The 27,483-nt window shown below is 47.5% G+C and overlaps 7 protein-coding genes and 1 non-coding gene across 8 annotated transcripts; 5 read left to right on the top strand and 3 right to left on the bottom strand.

Moving 5' to 3' along the window:
- Window positions 1–1,250: 1,250 nt before the first annotated feature.
- On the bottom strand, window positions 1,251–3,523 carry BT62DRAFT_932637 (acid protease). The gene is made up of 8 exons (XM_043186394.1): window positions 3,047–3,523; window positions 2,940–2,992; window positions 2,265–2,866; window positions 2,204–2,214; window positions 2,042–2,156; window positions 1,837–1,983; window positions 1,637–1,782; window positions 1,251–1,578 (listed from the first exon to the last, which is right to left on the bottom strand). Exons 1-8 carry the CDS (start codon window positions 3,247–3,249, stop codon window positions 1,377–1,379), a joined length of 1,479 nt encoding a protein of 492 aa, XP_043039036.1. The 5' UTR covers window positions 3,250–3,523; the 3' UTR covers window positions 1,251–1,376.
- Window positions 3,524–3,952: 429 nt separating this feature from the next.
- Window positions 3,953–6,440, bottom strand: BT62DRAFT_896977 (FAD-binding domain-containing protein; the record flags this gene model as incomplete). The annotated part of the gene is made up of 16 exons (XM_043183281.1): window positions 3,953–3,996; window positions 4,052–4,086; window positions 4,140–4,191; window positions 4,251–4,284; window positions 4,342–4,668; window positions 4,727–5,094; window positions 5,153–5,240; window positions 5,302–5,355; window positions 5,409–5,449; window positions 5,498–5,561; window positions 5,612–5,686; window positions 5,735–5,752; window positions 5,807–5,854; window positions 5,904–5,990; window positions 6,046–6,203; window positions 6,263–6,440. 16 exons carry the CDS (start codon window positions 6,438–6,440, stop codon window positions 3,953–3,955), a joined length of 1,671 nt encoding a protein of 556 aa, XP_043039035.1.
- Window positions 6,441–8,637: 2,197 nt separating this feature from the next.
- Window positions 8,638–8,718, bottom strand: BT62DRAFT_t84. The gene has a single exon. It is a non-coding gene; the product is annotated as a tRNA-Ala (tRNA).
- An 85-nt stretch (window positions 8,719–8,803) lies between these two features.
- Window positions 8,804–10,858, top strand: BT62DRAFT_932633 (uncharacterized protein). The gene is made up of 5 exons (XM_043186393.1): window positions 8,804–8,895; window positions 8,943–9,395; window positions 9,446–10,186; window positions 10,241–10,690; window positions 10,747–10,858. Exons 1-4 carry the CDS (start codon window positions 8,818–8,820, stop codon window positions 10,676–10,678), a joined length of 1,710 nt encoding a protein of 569 aa, XP_043039034.1. The 5' UTR covers window positions 8,804–8,817; the 3' UTR covers window positions 10,679–10,690; window positions 10,747–10,858.
- Window positions 10,859–11,624: 766 nt separating this feature from the next.
- BT62DRAFT_161573 (uncharacterized protein) lies at window positions 11,625–14,059 on the top strand. Its single transcript, XM_043179891.1, has 20 exons — window positions 11,625–11,940; window positions 11,996–12,009; window positions 12,064–12,123; window positions 12,175–12,229; window positions 12,281–12,298; window positions 12,353–12,378; window positions 12,431–12,456; window positions 12,507–12,541; window positions 12,598–12,622; window positions 12,678–12,689; window positions 12,747–12,762; window positions 12,824–12,863; window positions 12,917–13,017; window positions 13,073–13,132; window positions 13,195–13,222; window positions 13,274–13,331; window positions 13,385–13,468; window positions 13,519–13,548; window positions 13,600–13,680; window positions 13,736–14,059. The coding sequence occupies exons 1-19, from the start codon at window positions 11,794–11,796 to the stop codon at window positions 13,650–13,652; spliced, it is 888 nt and encodes a 295-aa protein (XP_043039033.1). The 5' UTR covers window positions 11,625–11,793; the 3' UTR covers window positions 13,653–13,680; window positions 13,736–14,059.
- A 413-nt stretch (window positions 14,060–14,472) lies between these two features.
- Window positions 14,473–16,469, top strand: BT62DRAFT_1006510 (uncharacterized protein; the record flags this gene model as incomplete). Its single annotated transcript, XM_043177253.1, has 20 exons — window positions 14,473–14,625; window positions 14,685–14,698; window positions 14,753–14,857; window positions 14,913–14,922; window positions 14,976–14,993; window positions 15,044–15,061; window positions 15,120–15,145; window positions 15,205–15,235; window positions 15,295–15,319; window positions 15,385–15,396; window positions 15,448–15,463; window positions 15,513–15,552; window positions 15,605–15,705; window positions 15,752–15,811; window positions 15,864–15,891; window positions 15,944–16,001; window positions 16,050–16,074; window positions 16,135–16,291; window positions 16,340–16,386; window positions 16,442–16,469. 20 exons carry the CDS (start codon window positions 14,473–14,475, stop codon window positions 16,467–16,469), a joined length of 972 nt encoding a protein of 323 aa, XP_043039032.1.
- A 2,749-nt stretch (window positions 16,470–19,218) lies between these two features.
- On the top strand, window positions 19,219–20,956 carry BT62DRAFT_994539 (uncharacterized protein; the record flags this gene model as incomplete). The annotated part of the gene is made up of 5 exons (XM_043190471.1): window positions 19,219–19,941; window positions 19,993–20,127; window positions 20,177–20,206; window positions 20,337–20,523; window positions 20,553–20,956. The coding sequence occupies 5 exons, from the start codon at window positions 19,219–19,221 to the stop codon at window positions 20,954–20,956; spliced, it is 1,479 nt and encodes a 492-aa protein (XP_043039031.1).
- A 1,925-nt stretch (window positions 20,957–22,881) lies between these two features.
- On the top strand, window positions 22,882–24,906 carry BT62DRAFT_896256 (uncharacterized protein; the record flags this gene model as incomplete). Its single annotated transcript, XM_043183252.1, has 12 exons — window positions 22,882–23,008; window positions 23,062–23,081; window positions 23,135–23,206; window positions 23,252–23,360; window positions 23,411–23,437; window positions 23,488–23,518; window positions 23,573–23,591; window positions 23,650–23,676; window positions 23,775–23,929; window positions 23,980–24,278; window positions 24,339–24,693; window positions 24,750–24,906. 12 exons carry the CDS (start codon window positions 22,882–22,884, stop codon window positions 24,904–24,906), a joined length of 1,398 nt encoding a protein of 465 aa, XP_043039030.1.
- Between the last annotated feature and the right edge of the window lie 2,577 nt (window positions 24,907–27,483).

Raw genomic sequence — 27,483 nt, 5'->3', positions numbered from 1 at the left:
TTTAGTTACTGGTGATTGAAACACCCAAGCCCGCATTGCTCTTGGCATGAGCGACATCGTCGCCGCACGGTCTAGGACCTTCGTCGACTTCATTCCACCATTGTATAATCTCTCTCACACAGACGGAAGCAGTGGAAGGGTTCTTAATATGTTGATATTCACAGGACCAACCACCACCTTGTTAGCCAATTCATTTAGGAAAGCTCCAGAGCTACGGATCTACACCAATATATGTTCCTGACAGTCCTGACTCGATGACCCGTAGTGGCATCCCTGCGGACGGTTAGCATGTTGCTTGAATCTCTCAAACTGCTTGAGATCTACAGCCTGAAACACGGTGAGCTCGTCGTCCGTGGGGGTGCTCGGTAGTGTATAGATTTCCTAGGTAGTTATTTGTACTGTACGTTACTGGAATTTCTACAGCGGACCATGCCGTGTGATATAATGATGATGAATCAAAAATCCATATGTGAAATATTTCAATATTTCGTCAAGAGTCCAAGGATCTTTTTAGTCCTTACAATTGGAACACAATTGAAAGCAGCAGGGCCCAGATCAAATATGTAGGAATCTTCTTCTGGTGGATTCATGTTGGATTCCCACGTTTCCAGCGCTATCAAGAACCCAGCTAGAACGGAGATGAGCGAATCACCGTTTGAACTAATGTCTACCGTTTGCTGTGGCTCACAGGTGTCGGACATCCCCCTTGCATCTCTCCTAAGTTTTGACAGAAATAAAATGGAATCATTGGTATCATGCTCGTACCGACAATAGAAGTACGACCGTCTAAAACACAACTTGGGCCACATACCATGCACAAGTTTGAGATCAATGTATATGTTAATTTTCCCCGCATAGACAACATTCCCACAGACTTATAGCATCTGTCACTATGGTAAACGTAACGGGACATGACGGGGTTGGGACGGAGGTGCGGAATTACTTTCCATAGACCGACAATATTTGAATCGGCGTTTTTCGTGGACCTTTCCCATCTTCATCTCCCGTGTGCCATAGGTTAAATTTGAGGGAGGCCGCTCAATAATACGGGGCATGGGCAACTAGGATTGGTTTCATGTTTTCCAAGGCATGTATCGCTTGCCTTTCTCAAAACATCAAGACAACAGCGACTGTGGTTAATATGAATAGACACTCTCTAGCCTTCCCGACCGTCATCGCAGCATTGTCTTGATTACCAGAAGCATCGGTGCTGTTAACCGGCGACGACGCAGAGTTGGCCGTAGTCGCCGCAACAGAAGCAGTCTCTGACGCCGAAAGCTGAGTCTCTGTGACTGATTCTGTTAAATCCACAAGGCTAACCGTCACTTGGCTCGCAGTTGCGGCCTCAGAGGTAGGTGCCAATTCCATCGTAGCTATTAGCTATAGGATGAGGAAAGTTTAGACGACTCGGGGGTAAACAGAAGCACACATTCGAAGTTCCCGCCATTAGCTTCCGCATCTTGAACCGCTTGTTGCAGCAGGCTATCGGCGTTATCGGGTACCGTTGACAGGAAACCCACGCGCGGAGGGTCAACCGAAGGATAGGTAAGGTTCCCATAGTGGAACGCTACCAGATTCCTAATGAGCCAGAGGCATTAGTTATGTAAGAAACACCTGGTCTGGGCAATATACATACGATTTAAAGAACGGATCCCCCAAGCTCCAGCGGTAAAGTGATCCCAGACTTGGCGGATCCGTGGAGACAAGGTTGTCCGCGACGCAGTTGGTGGCATCACCAGAGCTCAAATCTCCAATGAAGTCTCTAGGGTCTATGGGGAACATCTGTTTCCGTGTTGAGTAAACTGCAGCCCTACCACAACCCCGAGAAATAGATACCTTGCCACCGATCTGAAATGAGAGCGTATGGGCCGTTGCGCAAGGTAAGATTGCTTGAGAGTCAGCATCCGACGCATTGTATGAGGACGACACTGTTGAAAGAATGTTGTTGACGACGTCCGAGGGTCCACGAAGAAGGGAGTTCCCCTACGGTCATGTCAGGACCCAAAGGTGATGTGGCAGCCAGTAATTAAAAGTAACGAACTGTATCGATCAAGGCAGATATACGAGTATCGTTGACACCATCGGTAGCCGCTTCGGTGGAGTCGGCAATCTTTTGACCATCTAGATAGACACCATCCAAGTCTACTTCCCAGCGGCTGGAGGAAGGTGAGCTTCAGTTGGTAAGCCTAGCATTTGAACTTACAAAGGATACACCTGAAAATGACCAGATCAGTCAGATGAAGCCTAACAAGGGATAGACCTACTTCATTTGGAGCAAACGAAGGCGGTGTAAGTCCTCCTTCACTAGAAGAGTATAGTCTAACAGGTACCCAAGTCAATGACGAGTTGTCAACGCCATCGGGCAGCTTGCCAATAGTAAGCGTGCCATTCCCACCACCAATGTCAATAGTATCTCGCTGAAGAGAAATAGTAAACATAGGCGCTTGCAGAGAAGTTGTCATAGCAACTCGAGATAGTAACGGTCCATCATCAGGAGTCGCCAGGACAAAATTGTCCGTGTCGGAAATGTCCCCGAATTTATCTTCCACGACGGCTTCTTGAACCTTGCTTCCACTAGGAAAGCCCAAACCGAAGATGCCAGCTGCGTTATATTTGACGGTGGGATTCGTAGTAGCATTGACAGCGACAAATGTTTGTCCAGTCATGGAGATACCAGCAATTGCGATCGTTTCAAAAGCTATAGGTCCAGAGGCTGATGTTCCGGTGGTAGAGTCGCCATAATTCATGGTGACCTCGACGCCAGTCAAGTTTAACGTTGAAGAATTGTATCGCGTTGTGGTCGCCGATGAACACGTTCCACTGCTACATGCGTCGGTGATTACCCACAGATCACTGGATCCTGTGTCTAGAACAAATTGGCAATGAATGAGCTTCTACGATCGACGACGCGCAGTGGGGGATAGTTGAAGCGCGCCCACCAAGGTTCACAGCGGTAACATCATCTCCAAGCTCGATAGGAACGGTGTATAAGCTGGCGCAAGCAGGTTTGTTGCTTAGCACTGTAGACAAACAAACGATCACTCACAGATCGGAATTATCACCCAGCCCAACAGACCCACTAACATCACCCCGTTCGCCAAGCGTGTTTTTTCGCTTGCTATTTCTTAAAATTGGCAGTTCGAACCCGCCAGGACGTTTTGTCGCCAAGCAAGGTAGGTATTCCGCGGGTATTGTCACAGCAAATGACGTGGCGGTAATCGAAAGCCAGAACAAAAGGAGAGAATGCATGAAAAGAGCGCCTGCGCTGGCTGGACGGCAAACAAAGAAGGAAAGGGTCTCTGACCCAGTAGAGATAAAAAGAAAAGAAAGAAAAGTCTGTATTCAACGACTATTCGGACGTTGGCAACCTGCCACGAGGGACGATCATCAGGAACCGGCTGTGCAGGAAGCCGGGGATAACGGTCGGGACAACGGTGTACAACACAGAACTCGCCGCGGTTATCTTCGCGAGAGGGTGCTGCAGTCGCACACTTTCTATACCGATCGAATACCCATCTCGTTTGTAATAAATACAGCTTGATTGCATTGTTCTCCAGAATCGGCTCAAATTTATTGATTCAACGTAAGCGCAGTCGTATGGGTGACCGATACCAAGAGCGCGACATGGTGGGCTAATAGCGCCGTACTTTGGCAACTTGAAGTCGAAACCTTACTTTGACAAGTATTGAGGTACCAAGACTCATGTCACCTCGGCAAGAGGCCAATGATCCGGACGACGTCCTGTGGATTTTTTTCCTCGGCATCGCTGCGCTTTGTGATCGTGTAGCCACAGACGATGGATAGATAAACCATGACCACCGCCAACACCGAGGCGAATCTGTGAGTAATAATCCAGAAATAATAGTTTGTCTAGTATAGTCGATACAAAATGTGCCTTATATATAGTAACTTATGAATAAACCGATTAAAGCCTCGTCGACAAGAACGACAGCTACAAGTAGCATTTGTACATAGGAGATGATGGTGTCCAACCCACTGGTCACGGAAGAGAATAAATGATATGAAAGCCACCAGAAGAGGGGGGACTTACCACATTGCCAGCACTCCAGCAGTCTATCTGGGTCACTAAAACACACGTTATAAGAGGCAGACATCGAGAAACGATAGACGGGACGTACTACTTGTGCTTTATAGACAACAGTCTGTCATAGTTGGTCCCCCAAAAAGCAACTGAATTACAACGAAGGTTGTTGGTCTTTCGCATGAATGCTAGCCGGAGGAAAACTAACCTTCATGATTTGGTTCATATACGTCAGCTTCGTTCTGAAAGTCTCACATGTTAGCCTCAGTGTACGAATGCCTAATAATATACAAATGTACCACATATGCTGCGTCAGGAGTGATTTTTCGCAGATGGTCAATCGCGTTGCTGGCCAGTGAATAATGACCTTTCTTTGCTTCCATAGAGGTATCCCAATTCCACGTTGAAACCAGCGTAACGTGGAACAAACTATCTCTCCATGCTTCGGTTACGCTGGTGTGGCCATCGCCGGGATGAGACGAAGGCGCCGAAATAAGTATTATCACCGAGCCTGTAGCATCGTTTGCAGCCGTAAGCGCCGACACCAGCTCTTTCTGGCTCGACGGCGTCTCGAAGTTGGATTTATTTATTAGCCGGGAAGTCAGCGCTAGTGGTATTCCGACGCGCTAGAGAAAGTCAAAAGATTAAGAAACCGAATATCGAAATAACGAAGACTAATCGTACCGCCACATATTGGCTAGAAAACGTGGTAAAGAACGACGACCAAGTTGGGAAGGTCGTCACCAGCGTCTTCGCACCGGGAACTTTTTGAGCGACTAGTCGCTGACCAAATTTGATCAGCGGAGCCATGGACTGAGCAGCTGCTTGGGCGTCGAGGCGCGGGTTGATGTAAATGGCAACTCCCTTGTTCGAGATACCACCCCAGCCTTCCTCTGCCCAACGCACTGAATTCTCGGCCATGATGGTCCATAGTTCTCCGGTGAGACTGGAATTAGCGGCCGGGTCGAACGTTACGATGATCGTCTCTAGTTTCACCGGCGGCGACGCCAACACCGTGCTTTCGAGTACCACACCAAAAGTCCCGCCGCCACCTGTCGCCGGAGGTGGGAGTTTACGATCAACGGAAGAGCGAAAGCCGCGAATGCTCACCTCCTCGGAGCGCGTAGAAAAGGTCCTGGTTTTGACACGCGTTGGCAATTCTGTATCGTCCATCCGGGGTGACGACCTTGAACTGAAGCTACGGAGGCGAAGGATGACAAATCAGGGATAGAGAATCCCGATAGAGGGATGAAGCTTACCACGCGATCGACGCCTAGTCCCATCGTATTTGAAAGCATGCTGTGACCGCCGCCCTGAAAAGCTGTGAAACTCCGATGGATACTGAGCAAGAATAATAGGCTCGAACCATCAGCCAACCACCGGACGCCCCCACAGATCTATCTGTACCTACGGACATTCAGGAATTGCGGTGACTCCGAGACGATCTAGACCTACCTCCTACGATGGTGATATTATTAGTTTCCGCGAAGGCATAGGCCTCGTACCATTGCACACCAGCCTATTATATCGATCAGTTATAGTTGAGATGGTGATGCAAACAAAACTAACCCCGAGTGTCACTGCTGGACGTGCTGACTCTGGATGCTTACAGCCTTCAGGAACGAACTGATGATTATACGATATCTAGATGAACGTTCAATGGCTGCTCGGCCTTCAGCGCGTATCACGTACATGCTTGAGATTATGTGTCTGGAAATTTTATTGAATAAACCTCAGTACAATAGATTCGGCATAAAGACGTACCCAGATTCCGAGAGTATTGGGCGCGCTACTCCGTCCCTTGTAATCGTGCTAAACCATCATGAGTCATCGGTTGGATGCAACGATCAGATGATCTCACTCCAGTATTCTTTACTACAAGTGGAATTTTGTGGGTTTTCGAGAATTCAAAAGCAACTGAGATGTCCCTCGCGGAATGCACATCAAGCTAGGGCCGCTACAATTCAGGAACAAGCCGTTCATCAAAGTCATTGGCACCTCACATAATAATTTGACACACTGCCCATTTGACATTTATTCGGCGCCCCTATAGGCCTGGTGCTAGTCGTATTCGTATAGTCGAGGAGGCACTGTTCGCCAGTGGCCTGACAACTCTCCCACTGGGCGTTGATGAAAGCGCCCGGTCGGTTTGAGCGAAACACTAAGATAACGACCATCATATGAGAGGATAAACAACTTGTAGCGAATATCGACGCGTACCTTCATCCAGATATCCATGTTGTATCTCTGAACACAGCGCCGATGTAGCGTCTTCAACGCAAGGTTGGGCAAGAGGCGCGCCCGAAATGAGGCGACCGCCGACGGACGCGTTCAAGGAGCTCCATGGGATGTCACCGCCAATCGACCAGGGTTCCTGAGGAAGTGTTGCCGTTACCATTACATGGCCGGCAGCTATCACGGAAAATAAAAGGGGGAGCATGGGTGGGCTACTGAGTTGAGGGTATATTCGTTGAGCTCGTCGTATTTATATACTTAGCAGCTCCACGGGACCGGTTTCTCATTCCAGTGTAAAACGCGCGGCAATTACAGATCATTGATCCGTCCCCGCTATAAGTAAGGAACTTCATATCTTAGATTAACCGGAAATAAGGACCTTCGTTCACAGCGTTGATCGATCTAGGGAAGGCTAAGCAGTTCAATGATTCAAATGAAAAACGCCATACCGGATACTCTAGAGCTAGGATATACGCAAGTAAGGGGTATCAGGTCTGGCTCCGTCCGATAAAAATATCAAGGCGGTTAAACCAACTATGCGCGGCGATCGTTCCGAATGAGATCAAACGAGTACGAATATTCGAATGTTCATATAATTACCGTCAGACGCGGAGGATAATAGAGAAAGGCTCGGCATTAAGCACACAGGAGAGAGTATCTCTGGTGGATTCGCATCATTACGATCTTGCGTGGCATAGCATGGCGTTGCAGCTGACTCGACCTCATCGCTCTCAGATATCAACTGCCGCTGTGTCGAACTGGAAGCAACAAATGTTAGATCCAAGGCTGTGTATGAAACACAGGAAATTTACAGCTTTGATTCTCCAACGGCATTGGACTTCAATCTGCTCGATAACATTAGCGTTGCTTCACGGCGGGGCAGTGAGGAGGGAAGAAGATGTTCGGACATTTTGGGACGACGACGAGAACCACAACAAGCACGTGATGATTACACTACCACTTTAGGAGAAGACATTTTCGTCGCCGACTCCTTTCCCGGCCGGTGTTCAAATGTTCAGGGTACCCTTTCCGATATGCTCAAGCCCTAGGTCTAAACTATCCTTCTTGGGAGAGCTTAATCACCACGCCATGCTACACCAGCTACACCATTCTGCCTTTGGAGACCTTAAGGCCTTATTCCAGAGGTCATTTAGAACACCATAAAGAGCCAAGGCTTCGGTCATACTGCGAGGCATTCGAATTGTTTGTTCCTCGACTTCACCGTGTACGTCGGATCCAGGCTCTAAAGTGCGGAATTTTTATTCGGTTCTTCGACTCTAAATGCATGGACAAGTTCAAAGTAAGGAAAAGAGCAAGGAAACAGTAGCAGAAGCCTCGTCCCGGGTAAAGATTAAACAAGGGACTTTGTGAATCGTACATCTATCATTGCGAATGTCTCGGGTTGCTAATGTCATTGGAGATCGTGTTGAATGGGAACCAAGGGAACGATGGCTAAAACGTATTACCGAGACATTTAGCAACGATCAAGGGATGGCATCTTGAAATGGGGAAACGGTAGAGTCTCTGAGGAGTCAGTCATATACAAGGATCAAGAAAGCTTATCCACTATTGCAGAGTGACTGCGTCAAGCAAGAAAGTACGAGGACGCGATACGTCTGAGCCTGTTTCGTATCCGACACCTATTTCTGCATGCTAGGTAATTGACCATGCATGATATTGTGAACCTTTGCTCTTACATATTTGTTCCCCGACAGGAACCATCCACCTATATATATATATTTCTTTTGTAGACTCAGAAAGGGAGACACCAGATGATCTAATGGCGTTCTGCGATGAACAGATGACAAAACATCCGATAGACCAGCTGTAGCGAGATCAGCCACCGCCATGCATAGGATGCAGTATTCCTTTTGTTGGATCCTATGGAGTCTAATATTAAAAGTGCGCAGAAGGTGTTTCGACAGTTGTAGATTTCTCCGAGTCCCTGATGGCAAGCAGTCAATTTATCCCTTCACCTTGATTAGGGTAAAATGCTGTGCATGCGGCTTTATATTGAGCTTATTCCACCTTTGGGTGCATCTTTGGACAGTTGGGATAAGTGGGATTTAATGTGCATAGGCAGGTACGAAAGGTCCACCAGGAGAATGACATGATATCATACTGTTCGTATCTCGTGGAAGCTCTCGGAGGCAATATTTGTTCTCTCAAAATTCCATCCGCAATACTTGTGTCAAAACACGGAGACAGATTGTGGAAAAAAATCTATGATTACAGAGCGTCAGTCATGTAATAATGCACGTGACAAAAACCGCGGCCCTCAAGAGGCTTCGCGCTATCGAAAAATTCGAAACCCTTGAAAGTCTTAATAATAAATAACAAAACACGTGATTGGAAAACTATGGACGTTCAGGGTTTTGAACCCTGGACCTTATGCAGCTACACATTGCAAAGCATACGCGCTACCACTGCGCCAAACGCCCCAATTATTGTGGGTTTAAAACATATTTATCAGGTCACGCCGAAGAAGACCTCTTCCAAAATCGGGTTGCGATCACAGTCGTGCTCCTCGAGTTTTCACCATGACCTTGGGTTCTTTACTTCTCCCCTCTTCCAGCAAGTCAATTGATAGAGAACTAGATTCCCTATTCCAATCCAATGTAGGTGCTCTATTGTAATGACGACCTCTATCTTTACACAATAGCAGGCTACGAAACCCTCACTTATATCTGGGCCATCGAAAAGTAATGTGACGGAAGTGACCTCGAAGAGACGTAAAAACGAACAAGAATCCGCCATTTCTACTAAACGATTCAAGGCTACTTCTTCCGAATCCGTAAAGCAAGGCAAGACGTCGAAGCCAATAAAAAAACAAAAGACTCTGAAGCATACGACCAAAATCGACACCGACGGTGAGAACGATGGCGAGCTGGAGGATGCATACGCGAAGTTGAAAGAGGCCCAGATTGAGAAGGACGGCGAATCCGAGTCAGATGAAGATCCCTCGAAACTTGTTCACGAATCGGTAGCTCAGAGTGGTCCTTCTGCTGGTCATTCCAGTCAGAAGCGCAAGTTCGTGCCTTCGGACGAGACTCAGATGCAGCGGGATTTACGAACGATCTTCGTCGGGAATCTATCTATCGAAGTTGCTCAAAAAAAGGTGCGTTATACGCCTTCTCGGTGCCGACTGTTCTTATTTGTTTCACGCAGTCTGCACTTAAACAGCTACATCGACATATTATTGGTCTCATTTCCAACGCAAAAATTGAATCAACTCGTTTTCGTTCTGTAGCTTTTCAGACACCTACGTCCAAACTTCCTGAGGACGACACCTCTGAGAAGAAAGTGAAGGTACCAGGGAAGACAAAGCAAGGTAGAGAGCACGACAAGAATCGTGCTTCGTCATGGAGAGACAACGAAGAGGACTCCACTAAAAATGACGAGAAGAAATTCCTTACACCGAGCCAAAAGAAACGCATTGCTTTCATCAACCACGATTTCCACTCCTCCGCCGACCTCACCAACGCTTACATCGTTTTTGCGCACCCCGTTCCGTCCGAAAACAGACCGTCCAATCTGCCTCCTTTGCCCTCTACGCTAGACCCATACGAAGCGGCACGCTTAGCAGCGGACCTCTGTAATGGCTCGACCTTCATGGATCGTGTTCTCCGCGTGGACCTCGTTGGTAGAATGGACACGCACAGTCATGGTGATCCGTTTGACGGTGATCCCAAGTCCTCAATTTTCGTCGGCAATTTGGATTTTGGGAGCAAAGAGGACGATCTTAGGGTGTTTTTTGAAACGCTTGTTACGGGAGAGCGTGGACTGCCCGCTGGTAATGACGAACAGGATGGAGATGCGAAGAAGACGTCGACGTGGGTGACCAGGGTTCGAATCGTTCGAGACAAGGAAACTCAGCTTGGGAAAGGATTTGCATACGTCCAATTTGCTGTGAGTATTTCTTTTATGTCATTCATCTATGCAGATAACTCACGGACTCTCCAGGACCGGCAATGCGTCGATGAGGTTCTAGCCTTGGAAGAAGCAAAGCTCAAATTCGCCAAACGCACACTGCGTGTGCAACGCTGCAAGACGCTTCCAGGAAAGCGCCAAACCACTAGTTCGGTGTCCACGGGGACCAAGACCTCAGTCCAGCCGTCAATACCCGCCGGTGACCCTTCGCTAGGCGATAGGCTCGCTCATCTCACCAAAGAGGCCCGCAAACATGTCAAGTCCACGGATGCCGACCGCGTGGCACGACGCTTGGCGAAGAAGAAAGCGAGGCTGTCTTTGGGTAAGGAGGGAGTAAAGATGCACGGGAAAGAACGTGAAAGATCACGAAAGAAGCCATCATCGGGTTCATCTCGCAAAACAAGTTCTTCAAAATCAGCGCGAGTGAGGAGTGATAAGAGTATCGCCAAGAAGAACATGAAAAAGCAATAAGGCATTCATTATGTGTGTTGTTTCCTCTATCTTGTTCCTTCTCCTCTGAATTAACGACGCTATAATAGATACTCTACACTGGTAGTGAATGTAGTCTTATTATTGGTTCCGTGTGCGTCCCGGCTTAAGATTTCCGCGCTGAGATCATTGGACTTGGTGGCGTCAAGATTCTGTTGTTGTTTTTCTTCTTCCAGCGCTCTTCAAAGTGCGGGGTCAGAGTGGGTGTCTCATCATCACATTACGGCTAAATCACGTAGATCTCTGGTGAGTTGCTCTAGTCATCTTCTGATCCCCATGGGTAATTCGGGTGTCAGAACCTCAGTTGGAAAATTTGCGCTCAAGTTGTGAATGCACGACGACCGACCCCAATAGTAACCTCAAATTGTAACGCCCAGATATGTATTTCACTGTTTCCTGAACTTGTCGCACTAGGGCATACTTCCCGTAAGCGGATCTTGTGCGGTGATGCGCGCCACGCGGTCCTGCATTTTCCTAACTTAAGATTGTATCGACCGTCCAGGCCTACCGGATATGTTTTCGACTTTCAGAAGTCAGTTATTCCGGGTCAGAAGGAGGAGAATCCGTGACATTTCCTCAATAATCCCTCGCTTCTATTCATTTTTGTTGTCAGCTTCCCTGCTTTTCATTGGTGTGGTGTGCGTTGAGATCTCACGAGCCCAGAGGCGTTTTCTTGTCTCCGGTCCACGCATCATCTCGCATCACACCAAGAACTTCTTGTGGGTGATGCTTTGGTTATTGCCAGTCCGATCCGTTTGACGCATGGGTGTTCCCAGGTGGTAGACTGCGGCGACGATTGGCTCATGTATATTCAAGACTCGGGACCCTAGCGCTTCAGTCCTCGTTGCTTAATGACCGACGTCCCGAAAAGATTGTGCTACGCGGATTAATTACCATCGAGGATGTCATTGCAAGATTCTCGAATTCGGTAGTATGAAATGAATTTAGTACACTGGTGCCGAACCTTGACATCACGGAACTTGGAAAAGATTATATAGTAACTTCCATAAGCGCGCTGATTCCCTGCAACCCGTGGGTGGTCGCCAGCGTTCCCATCTCTCCTTCCGATACAGTTCCTTCCTTCCCCCCATCTCAGCATGTCCAGCGTCATCCATGTCGATTCCACCCTCGGCGCAGCATTAATTGGGTTCGGCGTTTCCTGTGCATTAGTCGGGGCGCTATGTATACAGGCTTTCTCGTACTTTCGACGGTATCCGTTTGATGCACCCGCTTATAAACTTCTGGTGCGACCACGTCTCTCCTTCGAACCTGCAGTCCGTTAATTTTGCTCATGGACAGGTGGCGGCTATCTGGTATGCGGATGATATTCGCCATGATACGGCGATCCGCTGATTTCTCGGGTATAGGTCATTAGAAATTGTCGACCAGGCGTTTATTGGGCATTGCGTGTATTATTATACGATATCGTGCGTGACATCAAGTTTGCATGATGAGTCTCGAGTGACAGAGCCCAAAAGAAATTATATGTCACCGCAAGTTTTGTTGTTCGGAGACGTGATTTGGACGCTCATTGTAAGTCATTCTCTCCATCTAGTGATGATGACTCACAGAGGCTGTTGACAGATTCAGTTAGTTTTGGGTGTACGTACCGGCCAATGGCTATCGGCCTTGCAAAGTATTAATGTCTTTCAATAGGTCGTAGTGGGTACTATTGTTAAAACGTACGGCGACATGTGCTCCCAATCATGGCTTGTTAACTGGTTCGGTATTCAGATGCTTTGCCATGCGTGTATGGCGATGTAAGAGTCTCAAGTCCTGTCTTTTCGGGATGTACCTTGATGATACCCAGTCAGCGGACATAATCTTCCCATTACATGCTTAATTGTAAGTCATGATCGATTGAGATATCCATGTCATTTGACATTCATTTCTTGAAACAGCTCTTCTTGACATATGGACAACTCGGTACGCTTTAGAAATATTCCCTCCATGACCACTCTGACTGCCGAGTTCCGAGCAGGGCTCGCCATAGGTACCTCTAATTTCGGAACCGTTGAAAGAGATTAGCTGACCCACCTGATTACAAAAGCATATGCTGTTCGAGCGTAAGATCTTATCCTTTTTCTCAGAATTGTCCCTGGACTGACATGTGATCTTCTTGTTAAGTTTTCAGCTGAACAAATTGATGTACATATCGAACTTGAAGGTCAGCACTCGCCAATTCTGAATGCCGTAGCGATTCTAATTATGTTATTCCAGACTCTAGCCTCGCTTTCCCTCGGCGCCGGCGCCTTAACTGATATAATCATTGCACTTTCCTTATCCTTGTTCTTGCGGAGACTAAGAACAGGTTACAAGAAGTGAGCCATTCCAACCCTGTGATGAAAGAACACTCATGTTGAGTCAATGATCCAGTTCAGACTCTGTTGTCAACAGACTCACCATCTACGCCATCAACACGGGCGTTCTGACGAGGTCGGTGAGAGTGAGAATGTCCTTGTATGACGGAGGTTGATATGGTCCAAACATATTTATAGCACCATCAGCATTACGACCTTAGTATTGGTGAGTACAGGAAATATGAACTAGCGAGAAACGTCCTAACCACATGGACAGTATGACTTGTATCCTACGAACTTCGTTTTTATGGCCTTCTATTTTGTTTTGAGCAAATGTGAGCTATATTTGGCTTGGCCTCTTGTGCGCTGATCTTGGTTTCTATTCCAGTATATGCCGTTTCTTTTATGTGTACCTTAAACACCCGGCATATCGTAAAAGGACGCGGAACAGACAGAGAAATGGGGACTGAAAGTCCGACAGCTCATCTCTTTGGCAACGCATTCTACATGGTTCAACCACAGACGCTGAGATCGCAATCGCAAACGCAAAAGGTTCTTCTCATCTAATTTGACAAGCCTCTGGTTTAATCGATCTTGTGTTAGACTCAATTAACCATCGGAATACATCAGGAAGTTTCCGTAATGTCAGACGCTGACGAACCACTGAGCACTCAAGCTCAAGAGGTATTATTACATCCGCTCTGCTATGGAAGCCGATTTGTTGATTTGGATTTCTCAGCCGCCAATAGCAATGCCTTCGCATCCGAGTCAGGGTTACTTAACTACAAACTAAACGGGATCTGCAAGCTCTTATCTTATCTTATGCGTCGAGTGGATCCTGCCCGCATAACCGCGATGGAGGAGCATACTTTAGAGTATAATGTGTGTATTTTACGGACAATTTTGTAGTTGTCCCGTGTAAAAACGCTATCTAAGACTTGTAGCTATCTCAGACGTACCAGACGGAATTCCACATGCGCACCATGTCCGGCTTTCATACAGATGAGCTTGTCTTGTCTTCTTTGCCATTGCCAATGTCGGACCCGGCAGTGGTCAGGTACCGTGCCGTACTCAGGTCCATCATCAACGCGGAACACTCAAACATTCACAGCAGGCCTTCTGTTCACACACTGCCCCCGACTACATGAATCCTAGGCTTCTATCGTTTTCAATGGACGCGCATCGAAATCTTTTTCAGCCATCAACGCTAGTGCCATGTTGGGCACAGGAACCCACTCAACATCAATCGGGATGCAAGCGGTAGCCGATTTCATTTGGATCACTTGATTTTCCATAGCGATCGAAGGACAGGGAAAAATAACTACGGTCCACGAGTCTCTCCTAGAGTGCATGTGCAGCACCGATTGCCAGGTTCGGACCGTCCGTTCTTCTACATAATTAGGCTTGGTTTCCGGAAGGTCCCTGCCCCTGCCCTTTCCCTTTGCTTCTGTGGGTCACCTCTTCCTCTCGCCTGCCATGGCGTCACCTTCGGAACTGAACATCAACACTACACTAGGCGCAGTCCTCATAGGATTCGCCGTAGCTTGCTGTGTCTACGGAATCCTCTTCGCGCAAGTTTTCAGCTATTTCTCGAGATTTCCCTTTGATCGGCCGGTTTACAAAGGGCTGGTGCATATCTCGATTTTTCCATTCTTCTTTTCCCCCCCTGCTGAAATCGTGTCTCACAGGTTTTGCTCATTTTGTACGTGTTTCTTTTCCAACAATACGCGCCGTTGTTTATCCATATCTTCGACAGACTCCTTGAAACTACCGATCAAGCTTTTATCGGACACGTAGTGTATCACTATACTATCTCGAATTTCGCGAATGTGTTGGCTTTGGCGCAGGGAACCGTGACTTGGTGCGTCATTTAGCATCATTGCTCTGTTCACTAGCTCACATCGTCTGGCACCTAGGTCATTCATTGTGAGTGCTTCAAATTGGACCCCCGTCTTCAGTCCGTTCATTCTTCCTCAAAGCTGCAGCAAACTATTGGAGTGAGTTGCGTATAGTCACCTATCCCTTCACCTCCTGATGCCCGAGCCAGGCCGTCGTGGGCTGCATGGTAAAAACGTTCGTGACACTCGTTCCGCAGTTACCGCATATTAACCATTCGGGTATAGATCCTTCGCGTTGCGAGTGTGGAGATGTGGGTGGCAGTCTCTCGGCCTAAAACCCCAAGGAGATTCACTTTTCAACTACAGTCAGTGAACACAATAAGTTTATCACCGGCATCATCGTAAGTTTCATTCATTGATCCTTTTGGTTCCTTGTTTATCTGATGACCCTGTTTACTAGTTATTATTAACGTATGGCCAGCTGGGTATGTCACCCCAAATTATCCGCAGTTGTATGGAAGCATACTCACTTACATCTGCGTTTGTGGAGGCCTGGCCATTGGTGAGCTCATCCCTTGCATTGTATATAAAAATTCTCACTCAAATGATCCAGCGTTCACCTTGAAAGCGTATGCTGATACTCAACTTTGGTTTAATTGGCATCTGAAGCTCTTCTAGGTTTCAATTGACTGGGGTCTTCGAGGTTATCGATCTTCGGGTCGGTGGTTTTTTGTGCACACGACCATGCCTATTCTTATGCGCGTTCATAGGCTCTGGGATCCACCTCTCTGGGCGTTGGGGTTCTAACTGATGTGGTTACCGCCGCATCACTGTGCTATTTCCTGAACAAACTGAGAACTGGATACCACAAGTGTGTAACCATATTTCCGCAGCATCTCGTACTCACCACTGAGCAGATCGGATTCATTGGTCAATAGCCTTGTCCTATATGCAATCAATACCGGCGCTTTAACTAGGTGACCAATATGCCGAGCATTGAATCTAATAAAACTGATCCTAGTTTTAAAGTGCCGTCAGTTTGTCGACCGTGATTTTTGTGAGTGCGCCCACATGTTTAGCACATCTGATGTCTGATGGTTTTTGGCTAGTATAACATCATGCGCGCCAATTTAGTTTTTGTCGCGAGTTTCTTCATCCTGAGCAAACGTGAGTAATGAAACCATATTCTGGTCATAGGTCTGATGTCTCGTCCAGTTTACGCTATATCCTTCATGGCAACGTGCGCATAGAGTTCTTTTTTTTCTTTTTCATCGCAGCTTACCGGCCATCGCGCGCGCAGGCTAAACACCCGGCGTATCGTGCGAGGCAAAGGGACTGATAAGCAGGGAACGACCACCAACAACACAAATTTGTTTCATCTTGGTACACGGATGCCAAGCATGGGCCACATAGACGTGGATCAATGGGATAATAGCCCTGTCAGTCCAACTTCTAAGGTATTTCTCTCCCGTTTATCGTTTTCGTTAGCTTGACCGTTGTTAAAGGATCCGAGTAACGAGTTCCCGTTCGATTCTTACTATTATCCTCAAAAGTGAGCTTCTTTCTTGTATGGCCAGGTCGTGCGGTGTTCAGTATGCATTTCGCAGGGCCGTCTCTAATGGCGTAGCAGTGTAAACCTGAGGTATCTCGGGGTGATATTCGTAGTTACAGTCGCGTTTTTTTAGCACAAAATTGTACCATAGTAATTCGACTTCCGCTCTTTATGTTGTACTCTTACTATAACACTCTCAATTTGACTACAAGCGTCGTCATCGACGCAATACGCCACCATCAGAGGAAATTGTCTGGACAACCGGCACCTGATAAGGCACATTACATAGGTATGGAACCTATGGAACCGGTGCCGCGGAAGCCGAATTTCAGCACATGCATAGATACAAGAGGACCTTAGTGTATTCAAATTTATTCCGTTACCCACAACTGAAGCATCTGAGCCATCAGCTGCAGTCAACCACAGTGATCATCAAGGTCCTCACTATGAGCTCTAGGCTTTGATCTCGTAGCAAGATATCTGAAAATCAAAATCTACCTTGACCTCCAAGCTTGCCTATAGGCATAAGAAGCTCATAACCAAGCCGCCTCATGGTGCAAGAATCCGTATGCTATGATCAGATATGGATCTGTGTAGTCCGAATCCTTCTTCTAGTTCAGCATGATAGAAGCTCAGGTGCCAACCCCAATTCACCCATCAAAGGGATGAGCGCAATTGGAAACCTGAAAGGCCCTGATATCGGACGGTGTCGAGCGAGGAATGGGGAACGAAAGTTTTCCATTAGTTTTCGGCCTCCACAAGTTCCTTTTCGATCATAAGAATCAGAAGAAGGGTCTGCGCGTCATAGGTCAGCGTTGGAGATGGGTGTCGTCAGGTCCGCGGCATAGCTTGGCAAAAGATATTACCAGTACTTATGACTGCCACCGTTCATAATGACCATAGACCGCTTCCTTCCTGGATGTTTGACGCCTTGGAGACGTTGGAATCACACCGTCCAACGTTAAAGTCGTCTCTAGTTCTGGAAAAAGGCGGCCGGTATGAGATTCGTAGCCTACTCTTACCCGAACACCGATCTCTAGCTCCATCTTGTGGAGAACAGCAGATCTCAGGTTCGCTGTTTTAGTGCTTGAAATAATTATGATATATTCTCGCCAACGCGACCCTTGAATTGTTCCCCAGCGATTAATTGATCTCTTTCCGCGTTGACTTGTCTAGCTCAGGCGAGAGCCCGTCGTTCCAACGTTCGGTCTAAGATTCTCGAGATGCAGGTCCGAACGCCGACCCATCAAGATGTGAGCGAGTTCGAGGGACGGATCGCAGTGAATATAGGCTCTTCACAGTAGATATGAGACTGAGGAAGGAGGCAAGTTCTGGAGCATATGGATACGTTTTGATTGGAGGATCTGCCTTGATATTCACTGAGAACATTTTTCGACCCGGCAATAGAGTCGTAGTATTTTTCTCGTCTTCGCCCTTCCCTTCACATCGTCATCCCCCGACTCGTCCTCGGGGGGACCGTTACCACTGAAACGCCGATCCCTGCGGCGTCCGTGATGTCGCATTGAAGCGGACCTAAGGCGTATCGCGAATATCATCTCCGGTTTGTCCATCCTTTTTGCTCGCCAAGGTCAACGACTGGTCGGGAGACAGTAGAAGGAGTAGACAAAATTGCTTTTCGCTTCGGAGAAATCACGAGAGATCATATCGATCAAAGGGTAGGATATGCATGTATTTCCTCTGAGATGTGCATGCACTAGATGATGATAGTCTTTCTGCCCCTGATTATGCTAAGGCCGTAGACCTGCGCGTAGATGCAGATGAGCTGTTCACAAATCCTAGAATTCCTCGTGCGTAGGGATGGGGTTGGACGGATGGGTGAAATGAAATCAGACGAGTCCTCATGAAAAAGACATGGATTGCTTCGACGGTAGACCTGGAAAGATATCTGTAGCCAATCAAGAGAAAGACAAGGGTGTTCTGAATCTATTTCCGAAGAAGCTGCAGACATTGCGAAGAGAACTCTTCTATTCCATGCGATGACCGACGGACGCCAAGTGCCCGAAAACGCGAAGAGTCTTCAGTGATGAAGATGAAACCATTGGACGGAGACATGCAGGGTCATCAAACTGAGCGAAGGAGTACCGAGATTTCGAAGCGGATAGTTAGATGACTCATGGAGGGTGGCAAAGTAGAGTACGCACATGTGCTCCGCTGTGGAAGGTAACTTATGCTGGAAGGTTGGACTACAATTCGGTACATGGACCTAGGAAGAGTGGTACGCCGCTACCATGCGTGAGGCAGGATCCATGATTCCCAATGCGATGAGTTCGGGGATCGAAAGTTGCGAATTCGACAAAATATGCACGGCCAGGGCATAATGATGCCCTGAAGATATATACGGAACCAGAGGGGGACCGTAGGGACCATGACATGACTCATATGAGGTACCAGAATATGTCAAGGGTCGGCCAAGATGGTGAAAGGAAGCATGGTTTTGTCGATATCGATGAATCTCCATTTTCGCGTGCTACTGAGAAGCAAGAGACAGCAAGAGGTAGGTTCCATGCACGTAATCCGAAAGCTACGGAGCAGATTCAGGTCTCGCAAGAGAGGAAAAAAAAGTTCGGGTCCCGAAAAAGATTTTCGAAAACGTAGGAAGTAGTGAAGATATAGACTCGAATCAGTCTGCCCACTGAAGAAGTTGTCGGCAGGCAGAAAATTTGTTAGATTATTCGTTTGACAACACAACTGATACTCCAGTCCAGTTGAGATAGATAAGCAGGGAATAAACATTCGTAGATAAAGATCTCAGCATTAGGTCGGTAACAGCCTGATTGGGATAGCGGAGTTACAATTCGGAGTTTGAATAACATGGACCTGGTGAACCAACTCAACGAGCTACTCACCGCTCTGCGAATCCCAATACCCATCGAGTCCCCTACCGATCTTACTCCTTCTCTCCTCCTTGCCATACTAGAATGCCTTTTATCTTCACGACTCCCGCTGCCCACCAGTATTCGTCAGGCAGCCGTGTCGCAATCCCCCGCTCGGCGTGCTGAGGCTCAGAGTGCCAGAGTGCATTGCATGAAGATCTTTCTAGGCATCCTAGAGACCGATATTCTCAAGGACAATGACATGGGTCTCAGTGGCGTTGACCCGAGGAAGCTGGCCACTGGAGAGTGTGCTGAGGTCATGCTCGTCGCGGAGGCGTTATGCTGGATTGGACAGCAGGCTGGACTCGTACAGGCAGAGAGACACGCGCATAGCCCATCGACGATGACAACGATGACGTGTACAAGCTCTCTTCTCCCGATGGGCGCGTCAGCCACCGAGTCTAATACGACTATTAGTTCACACAACTCTGCTGGTACGCCAGAACTCTCACCGCGTACGCCTCCGAGATGCATTCATGAGGTGCCTTCACCTTTGCGAATGTCCTTGTCTCTGTTCCACGAGGAGCAAAATTTGGAAACACATGTCACGGTGCCTGTCAGACATTCCGGTACGATTGAGCATGTGGACCAGAACCGGGAAGTCGAATCTTTTGAGTCTAGTGGGGCACACTGGAGCATGCACTCAAACAGTAACCAAAGCGTAAGTTATCCCTGTATCGTTGCATTGTACGGAATTGATCGTTTTATATAGGCGCTTTACGACTCCGACTACGGTGACGAGCATCTGAGGACCGTGACCTTACTGAAAGAACGTGCCAGACTTTTGTCTGAAATTGCCAAAGCCCAGAGAAAGGGCCTGAACCCGCGCTTCGCCTTATACAGACCTGTGTGAAGTGAAGCGGTGGGTTTCAATCATTTTGACAATGACAAGCTAGCTGTCTACCTCTTATGAAGCGGCACCTATCGTGAGCTTCCTTTCTTCTCGTGCCCTGCGAATTTGTCTGACTACTCCATAAGACGTTTCTGACTGGGTCGTGCCACAGACGCAGACCTTTTGATACGAGCATTCATGCTCCTCGCTGTAATTCTACTCAGCGTAGAGACATGTCGGGAGATCCATCTTCTATGTTCTTGAGTTTTTGTCTGTGGCCCAGATGGCAAGATGCGACATCATCGCGAGTCTGCAAGTTATACGGCGTCGCTTCTCTCCTGTCCCCCTGTCCTCGCTCTTCCTCTCTCCGTATTGATATCCTCTCTGCGTTCCTGCATGCGCCTCGCCATGGTATGAGGCTACTCACCTTGACTTCAAAGCGCAAGGTTGCTATCAGCCCGGCTGGGGAGCTGAGCTCCCTCATAATTCGTTGGCAAGCCGAATTCCGGGGACACATTTCAGGCCCTTCCTCGAGCCTTTGCCAGAAGCTCCGCCGTCATCCGAATGTCTCGCACTCGCGCATGTTTTGACAGCGGTGCCAGACGAGGGAGCTGATATCGGTTCCGAAGCCTCCGACTTGCGTTGCCGCCGATCTCGAAGCCAACGTTTGGACCTTCCACCGAGTCCCATCGACGCATTTATGGACCACTATCGTTTCGGACCATGCCGTCTCCAAGTCAATTTGGGAGGGGAAGAGAGCGACCGCCTGCATATCAGGTGGTCGGCAACTTTGTTTAGGAAAAGGGAAATTTGTTATTTCGTCAACATCTTTATCCTTCTATAATCAGCGCTTTTGCCGCTCTCACCCTCGTCGCTTCATTTTGTTCTTCATTATACCAGCTGCATCGGTGACACCCTTTCTCAGGAGATTCCCCGAGCGAAGGCTCTGACCAGCGGAATCTCCGAAGTTACGAGTCATTAATACCTGACGAGCATACTTACCTCCAATGTCAACGCATACTGTACTCTCCATTTTGGCGTTCTTTCAGAAAGGTCCCTTATACTGTACGTGCTAAGCAGAGCATTCTTTTGCCTACCAACCCCCTATGCATTTATCCTTTAGCGGGGTGATTCATGCACGGCTACCCTTTGTTTTTCAGTCATAACGTATCAACGACAGTACTGAGACACCGCTTTATCAACGGCATGCATCTTACCTGCAGCCGCCAGTGTCCCCGGCCTTCAGAGTTTTCAGTAACCTGTTTGTCCTGGCCTTACGCCGGTCAACTTAGGTGACTGAAGCGGACGCTGTATCCGTAGCGATAAGCGCCGGCATCTTTCCTTGACTCATATTTTCCCAGAAAATCAATTGTTGCTCGCATTGATCTTATTGCTGTCCCGCTTTTCAAGTTGCCGTGAGCAAGGGCTCAGATGATGTTGATCAGGCAAGCCTTGCCAGAACTCTTGACTGTAAGCCTGTTGAGATGATCAAGCTTTCAGAGCAGAAGTGGCCTTTTGTGTAGAGAATCCCACCTCAAAGGGGTGGAAGTCGTGCTCACTTTTGTCGTTGCTATTATCACCGTCGTTGTTCACGTCCTACGCATCTGAGTCGGCGAGTCACTGAATCACGAGGTATCAATGTCACCTGCATTGGAGTAGGTTGTTTTTGTCTTTTTTGATGCCGGCGCCATTGTTCTAGAACAGAATAATCAACTGTCACGGAACGCGAGATGAAAACGCATGAAAGCCACCGTTTGATGAAGGAATGAAATGACTAGTGGGAGGGGGGGATGATTGAAAGGAAGGGACGTTCCTTTGATTTGCTCATTTTTATATTGGCTCTGGGAACCTGTCATTTTTCTTTGTGCCAGTAATGCGTAATGCAGAGGGAATCTGGGGCCAACGGAGATGGTGTGGCTAGAAGAAACATGACAGAAGACGAACAGATAAAGAAAAGTGGTTGTTGAGTCCAAAGGTTTGCAAGGTAACCATACTTAGGAAATATAGAAAACTAGCAAAGGAAGAAAAGTCAAATATCTAGTTGTGGTATCAAGTGGCATATGTAGAAATGTTGGAATTTATGTGCTGATGATTCGGAAGGAGGCGTATTGGACTCGAAAGGAAGGTATATTCCGTCGTACAGAGTAGGGACAGTGGGGGTTCCGAGTCAAGTCGATAGGTACGAAAATGTCAAAGTATAAGGTAAGCAGTAAAAATATATAAATAGAATGTGACATTAAAGCCGTGAAAACCGAATCTCAACGAGAAGAAACTTTTTGCTTCTCGATATGGATTGCATGGCACCGACTGCGCTTTGAATGCATGGGGAAGTGACTAGTATTGGGGTTTAGAGTTCGACGTCCGAAAAAATGGACTGAAAAACTTGTAAACGATTGACGTATAATTTCACAACAATCTTGCCCGCAAAGGTATTGGTAACGACGCGCGATATACTGCCAAACGTCACAGAAAGCGTTGAATATACTTCCCAGTCCGAAGAACGGTAGTTATTGACGCGTGTTTGGTTGTTGAGGTCCCTGCGTGTTGCTGTGGCGCCTTTCTCTCTCATTCCCTCTACCATGTCGCATGCATACGCCAGTCCCCTCCTGCCTTCCTGTTCCTTGAAAATTGCAGAAACGGCCGTCGCAATGATATAGGTTCGCGGCAAAATCTGCGCTATCACCGTCCGCGGCAAAGTTCTTCCTGAAACGATTGTTTGGCCAGATGTAACTGCCATCTGGACTACACTATTCTTTCTCTGGGATCATCATGTCGCAGTCCACTTCAATAACAAAGTTCAGTATTAACCGGTCCAACAGCCTTTCAGGCTCTCTCGAAGACATCATACCACCCAGTCATTCCGATAGGACCTTGGTTTTGTGTTTTGATGGGACCGGTACGTATGTTGTAAACGTTTTCATTGAAAACTGTTGCTTATACTGCGCAAAGGGGACCAATTTGACAGTGATGTGCATCGGGGACTACTCAGAGCGGGCAAGCCGCTAACTGTGTATATTGCCAGAACTCCAATGTCGTGAATTTCTTTTCTACACTGAAGAAAGATGATCCCAAGGAGCAATTGGTGTATTACCAAGTACGTTGCACCAGTTATAATTTTACCTAGCTAACGTATATGTAGTCGGGCATTGGGACATATGCGATTCCTGAGGTGGCTTCGCCCATTACTGCCAAGATTACCAAGGTCGTTGATAGTATGATTGGCATTCACCTCGACGCTCACGTCATGTGTATGCTACGTCCTCAAATCCATGTCTTCATGTCTGACCTACTGCTTTAGCTGGATATGAGTTTCTAATGCAGAATTGTCAGTCTTCCGCTCACCCGTATGAAACCGATGATGAAACTTGCTTTCAGATGAAGCCGGGGATAAGATTTGTTTATTTGGGTGTGTATCCGGTTCACTCTGCAACATTTGCGCCGAATGCCCATCCAGCCTCAGGTTCTCCCGTGGGGCATACGTGGGTGCCTCGAGGCCATCGATACCGCTGTCACGTAACTGAATATAAATATATTTAGACTGCCCGAGCGTTGGCCGGAATGTGCGTATTCCGACAATCTTCTCAGCTCTTGATGCTAACCCTTGGAAAAATAGGATTCACAAGGTAGAGTTTCGTTATGGTCCCATTTTACCGTCAACTCAGACTTTCCAGGTCGGACTACTGCCTAGAGCGAATCATCAACAAGTGCCGTTTGCTTACAAAATGTATTCCCGAGAAGATGAAACGGGATGGAAGCAAAGCGCCGCATTCAAAAAGGCTTTTTCTATCGACGTTGACATTTATTTTCTCGGTGTTTGGTCTTTACTGCTCTCTTATGGTGTTTTACCCGTAGTAACTGCTTAGTCAGGGATACCGTTGGTGCTGTAGGGATATTCCCTCGCCGTCTTCCTTTTACCACGTCCAACGTCCATGTCAAGCATTTCCGTCACGCCCTTGCTCTGGATGAGCACCGGATACGATTCTTACCGGCATTTTGGCACCGTACATGCTCCGTGCAACATAAATTAGGACTGCAAAAAGGCGAGATGCCTAGATCCCATTCTACTCGTGTTAAATCGCTGAGGGAACTCGAATCGGAGTACGATCGTGTACATGCCGATACGCCGACAGACGTGGAAGAGGTGTGGTTCGCTGGGTGTCACTGCGGTTTGTGTCCCGTCCTTAGCGGTGCCCCGTCAAGACTGATGATCTCTATGGACCATCCAGATGTTGGAGGAGGTGCGGTAGCCAATGAAGTTCGGCATAACCTCGCACGAATACCGTTGAGGTGGATGATTCGGCAATGTTTCCTAGTCAATACGGGAATCATGTTCCACTGTGAGCTGTTGAAGCGTCTGGGGATGGAACCGACGCATCTGCATCCCGTTGTTCCCCCTCGGCCGGCCATGGATACTGTTGCGAAGCCGCTTTATGCTACCAATGAAGAAGAAGAAGACTTGCTCGACGCGCTATGTCCTATATACGACGAGCTAAAAATAGCCCCTGGCTGGTGGATTCTTGAACTCATTCCTACAAAACTGCGATATCAGAAGGGTGATAATACATGGGCGAAGGCGATCACGTAGGTGTCCCTTTATCATCGAGAAATGGAATTAGGACTCACGTTGACATGTTTAGGATGAATAGAGGTCGACCTCGGCATATACCTAGGCAGTATCAGGAAGGCTTCAAGGTCCACAGAACGGTCAAGCTGAGGATGGAGGCGGAGAGTTTGGAGGGAGGTAAATATTTTCCGCGGCCACGATGGTCTGTTGAGCCTACGTGGGTTGATTGACGTCTTCGACGCTGCAATACATTGCATGGTATTCGCATCACTTGACTTGTTTGGTAGTCTGAAGAGCGACTAATATGAATGGGTCACGGTGTTGATATTAACTGGTATGTCGCAATTCCGCAGACACTTGAAGTCGGCCGAAAAGTCCGGCAGCTATTGCCGACTCGGCCGCTGTAACCGCTCTGTTTAAGTTTTCTTCACCACCAAATGCTACCCACATGAGTCAGTGCACTACTACCCTTTGTAACAGTAAATCTGACGAACTGTGGTTCCTCAAAAAGGCTTTCACTTGATGACAATCTTTTCTTTTTTGTCCCTGAACAGCACTCGGCACATCAACCAGATGCACTCGCTCTCATGCTGTGAGCTTGCTTCGATTCTGCTGATGTCGATAATGGATGGCCGGCCGTTTAGCCGCTTTCTCTCTGCCTTGGGTGCGGTTTGATGCTCCTACTGATCAACAAGAAGATAGACGCTTGTTCTTCGCGGTCGCCTCGTAATTGAGTTCACATTCGTGTCTTAGTCTTATGGTCTTCCTTTATGCCGAGGATCTCAATCCGCTGACTCGGAGTCACGTTTAAAGACGAGGACAGCACACATTACATCTACACGGCATCATCCTTTATTGATGACCATCCACGGGATATCGATGTGGAGGACACTTTCAGCTGTCTATCTATTTTTGCGTTTTGATGGAGCCCCCCATTCGATTCATCACAGAGGCTGTTTTTTAGGTATCAAGTTTCAACGATCTGTGTCATTGATGATGACGAGTGCGAATTCGTTAACCCCTACCTTGCTTCCACATAGTACCCAATGTCTACCGTTCCCATTCAAGTTCAAATGCTATTTTTCAAAATATATACCTGGTATGTTCATGTAGTTCATCACACTAATTGCTTTGGGTTCTGACGACCATGTAGCTGCGGCGGCGGGTTTTAACGTCGTGGGACCATTGCCTGACGAAAGTTGTCCATTTAATGAATCGTTACTTTACGGAAGCTGTGTTGATATACCGCATTTATGGTCCGTAAATGCCCTTCATAGCCCTGGGATATTACTCACCTATAGTTCTAGTGACGAGCCACCTGGCGCAACCTACTAAACAGCGGATTTGGCTGAGTTACATTTCTGCTATTATCGCTGCCAATACTTCGCAATGTGGGTTTGCACGATGGTCTGGATTTATCAGGTTTTTACTGACTGTCGAACTTCAGCCTACATCATGATGCGCGCCTATCGCCTTTGGGATCACAGACGGTCTGTTCGCAGGACATTACTCATTGTATTTGGTATCAGCGGGGCAGCTGTAACAATTCTATCGACCCTGTCGGTTTTGAGCTACTTGAATACTGGAGGTAAATGTGTAGTCCATCTTAACGATTCATTGCTAACATTTACCCGCGTAGCCGAATCTCAGATACTCTGCAACATTCAAAGAATACCGAGGATGGTTAATTTTAAAAACTAGGCGTCTTGGTAGGTGCTTTGCCTCAAAGAAACATCCGTTTTCTGATTTTTCCCCAAATTTTCGTAGCTGCTCCTTAATGTCTTTTTAATTCTTATTACCAGTCTACAATGCCCTGGAAAAGCCACGTCGTTACGAAAGTGAGCTTTTAGATTCACTGAGGCGTGATGGCGCCCGGACCTACTTGGTTAGCTGCCTGGTCATTACCTCAACTTAATCTGATCGTCATGACAGGCAGTTTGTAGTATGTAGCGACTACCTCCTTCTTCTTACATCGATCTGACCGCCACTTACAGTGCTATGGTTGCTGCGACTGGTGTCTTCTATTACAATGGAGGTAAGCGTGGGGTATTGGATGTGTTCTACCTCTCATTCTACTATATTCTGTTAGGCGACCCTATTTATTTCTCTATTTATGTGCGCACTTCTATTATCCTATCAAATAATACACTCACGTCTCCACCTCAGTCTTGTGTGCTCCCTGAATGCAAATATTACCGCACGAGTGCATGTTTGCATAGAAGGCTTCCGGCTGCTTGTTCGTGTGCATCCTGTTACGATCTACCGAGGTTCAGTAGAAGGCTATCATTCGTAGTACATAGGGAGCAGCATGGCCTTTTCATGAGATGAACAAGAACAACTCTACACCGAATATCAGATTGCTACATAGATGACATAGATGGTACCATTCTCAGAGTCGTTGGCCAATGGAATGCGCGTGGACACTGCCGTATAATGCTACCTACCTACCTACTATCTTGTTCTTGCTCTCCCAGTCGCACCCTGCCACTGTTCTGTAGCCCATCGTCCATCATCCTCAGCCCACCCTTCTCCGCTCCGCAAAGGGCTGCCCACTGCCCTCTGTACACACTGTTGTCGCTGCCGCCTCAAGTCCCCAGATAACAGCCTATAGTGGATGATATTGCGCGATCGTAGTCGTGCAAGCATCGACAGGCGGGGGTGGATCCGGGATGAACTTCTTTCGAATCGGAATTCCGCACACAAATTAGCTTCAAAGAGCCCGTGTGCAGACTTGGCCAGTGGATGCGCCAAGATCATATGAGAAAAGGCAATCTTGAAACTTGGTTGGTAATAATTTAATGGATAGA

Source organism: Guyanagaster necrorhizus (assembly GCF_019112545.1).
Source record: "Guyanagaster necrorhizus MCA 3950 unplaced genomic scaffold BT62scaffold_14, whole genome shotgun sequence".
NCBI lineage: Eukaryota > Fungi > Basidiomycota > Agaricomycetes > Agaricales > Physalacriaceae > Guyanagaster > Guyanagaster necrorhizus.
The sequence above is the reverse complement of the archived record's forward strand: the minus strand, read 5'-3'. Positions and strand labels throughout refer to the sequence as shown.

What these genes read in the sequence shown, in the direction of transcription:
- BT62DRAFT_932637 (XM_043186394.1), bottom strand. Translation starts at nt 3,249, where the DNA reads ATGCATTCTCTCCTTTTGTTCTGGCTTTCGATTACCGCCACGTCATTT. An exon ending in CTGGGTGATAATTCCGATCT is followed by an intron (nt 2,993 to 3,046) that starts GTGAGTGATCGT and finishes TGCTTGCGCCAG; the next exon opens with CTTATACACCGTTCCTATCG. An exon ending in TATCTGCCTTGATCGATACA is followed by an intron (nt 1,984 to 2,041) that starts GTTCGTTACTTT and finishes ACATGACCGTAG; the next exon opens with GGGAACTCCCTTCTTCGTGG.
- BT62DRAFT_932633 (XM_043186393.1), top strand. Translation starts at nt 8,818, where the DNA reads ATGACCTTGGGTTCTTTACTTCTCCCCTCTTCCAGCAAGTCAATTGAT. An exon ending in ATTCCCTATTCCAATCCAAT is followed by an intron (nt 8,896 to 8,942) that starts GTAGGTGCTCTA and finishes ACACAATAGCAG; the next exon opens with GCTACGAAACCCTCACTTAT. An exon ending in TTGCATACGTCCAATTTGCT is followed by an intron (nt 10,187 to 10,240) that starts GTGAGTATTTCT and finishes CGGACTCTCCAG; the next exon opens with GACCGGCAATGCGTCGATGA.
- BT62DRAFT_161573 (XM_043179891.1), top strand. Translation starts at nt 11,794, where the DNA reads ATGTCCAGCGTCATCCATGTCGATTCCACCCTCGGCGCAGCATTAATT. An exon ending in GTGTATTATTATACGATATC is followed by an intron (nt 12,124 to 12,174) that starts GTGCGTGACATC and finishes AGAGCCCAAAAG; the next exon opens with AAATTATATGTCACCGCAAG. An exon ending in GTGGGTACTATTGTTAAAAC is followed by an intron (nt 12,379 to 12,430) that starts GTACGGCGACAT and finishes TTCGGTATTCAG; the next exon opens with ATGCTTTGCCATGCGTGTAT.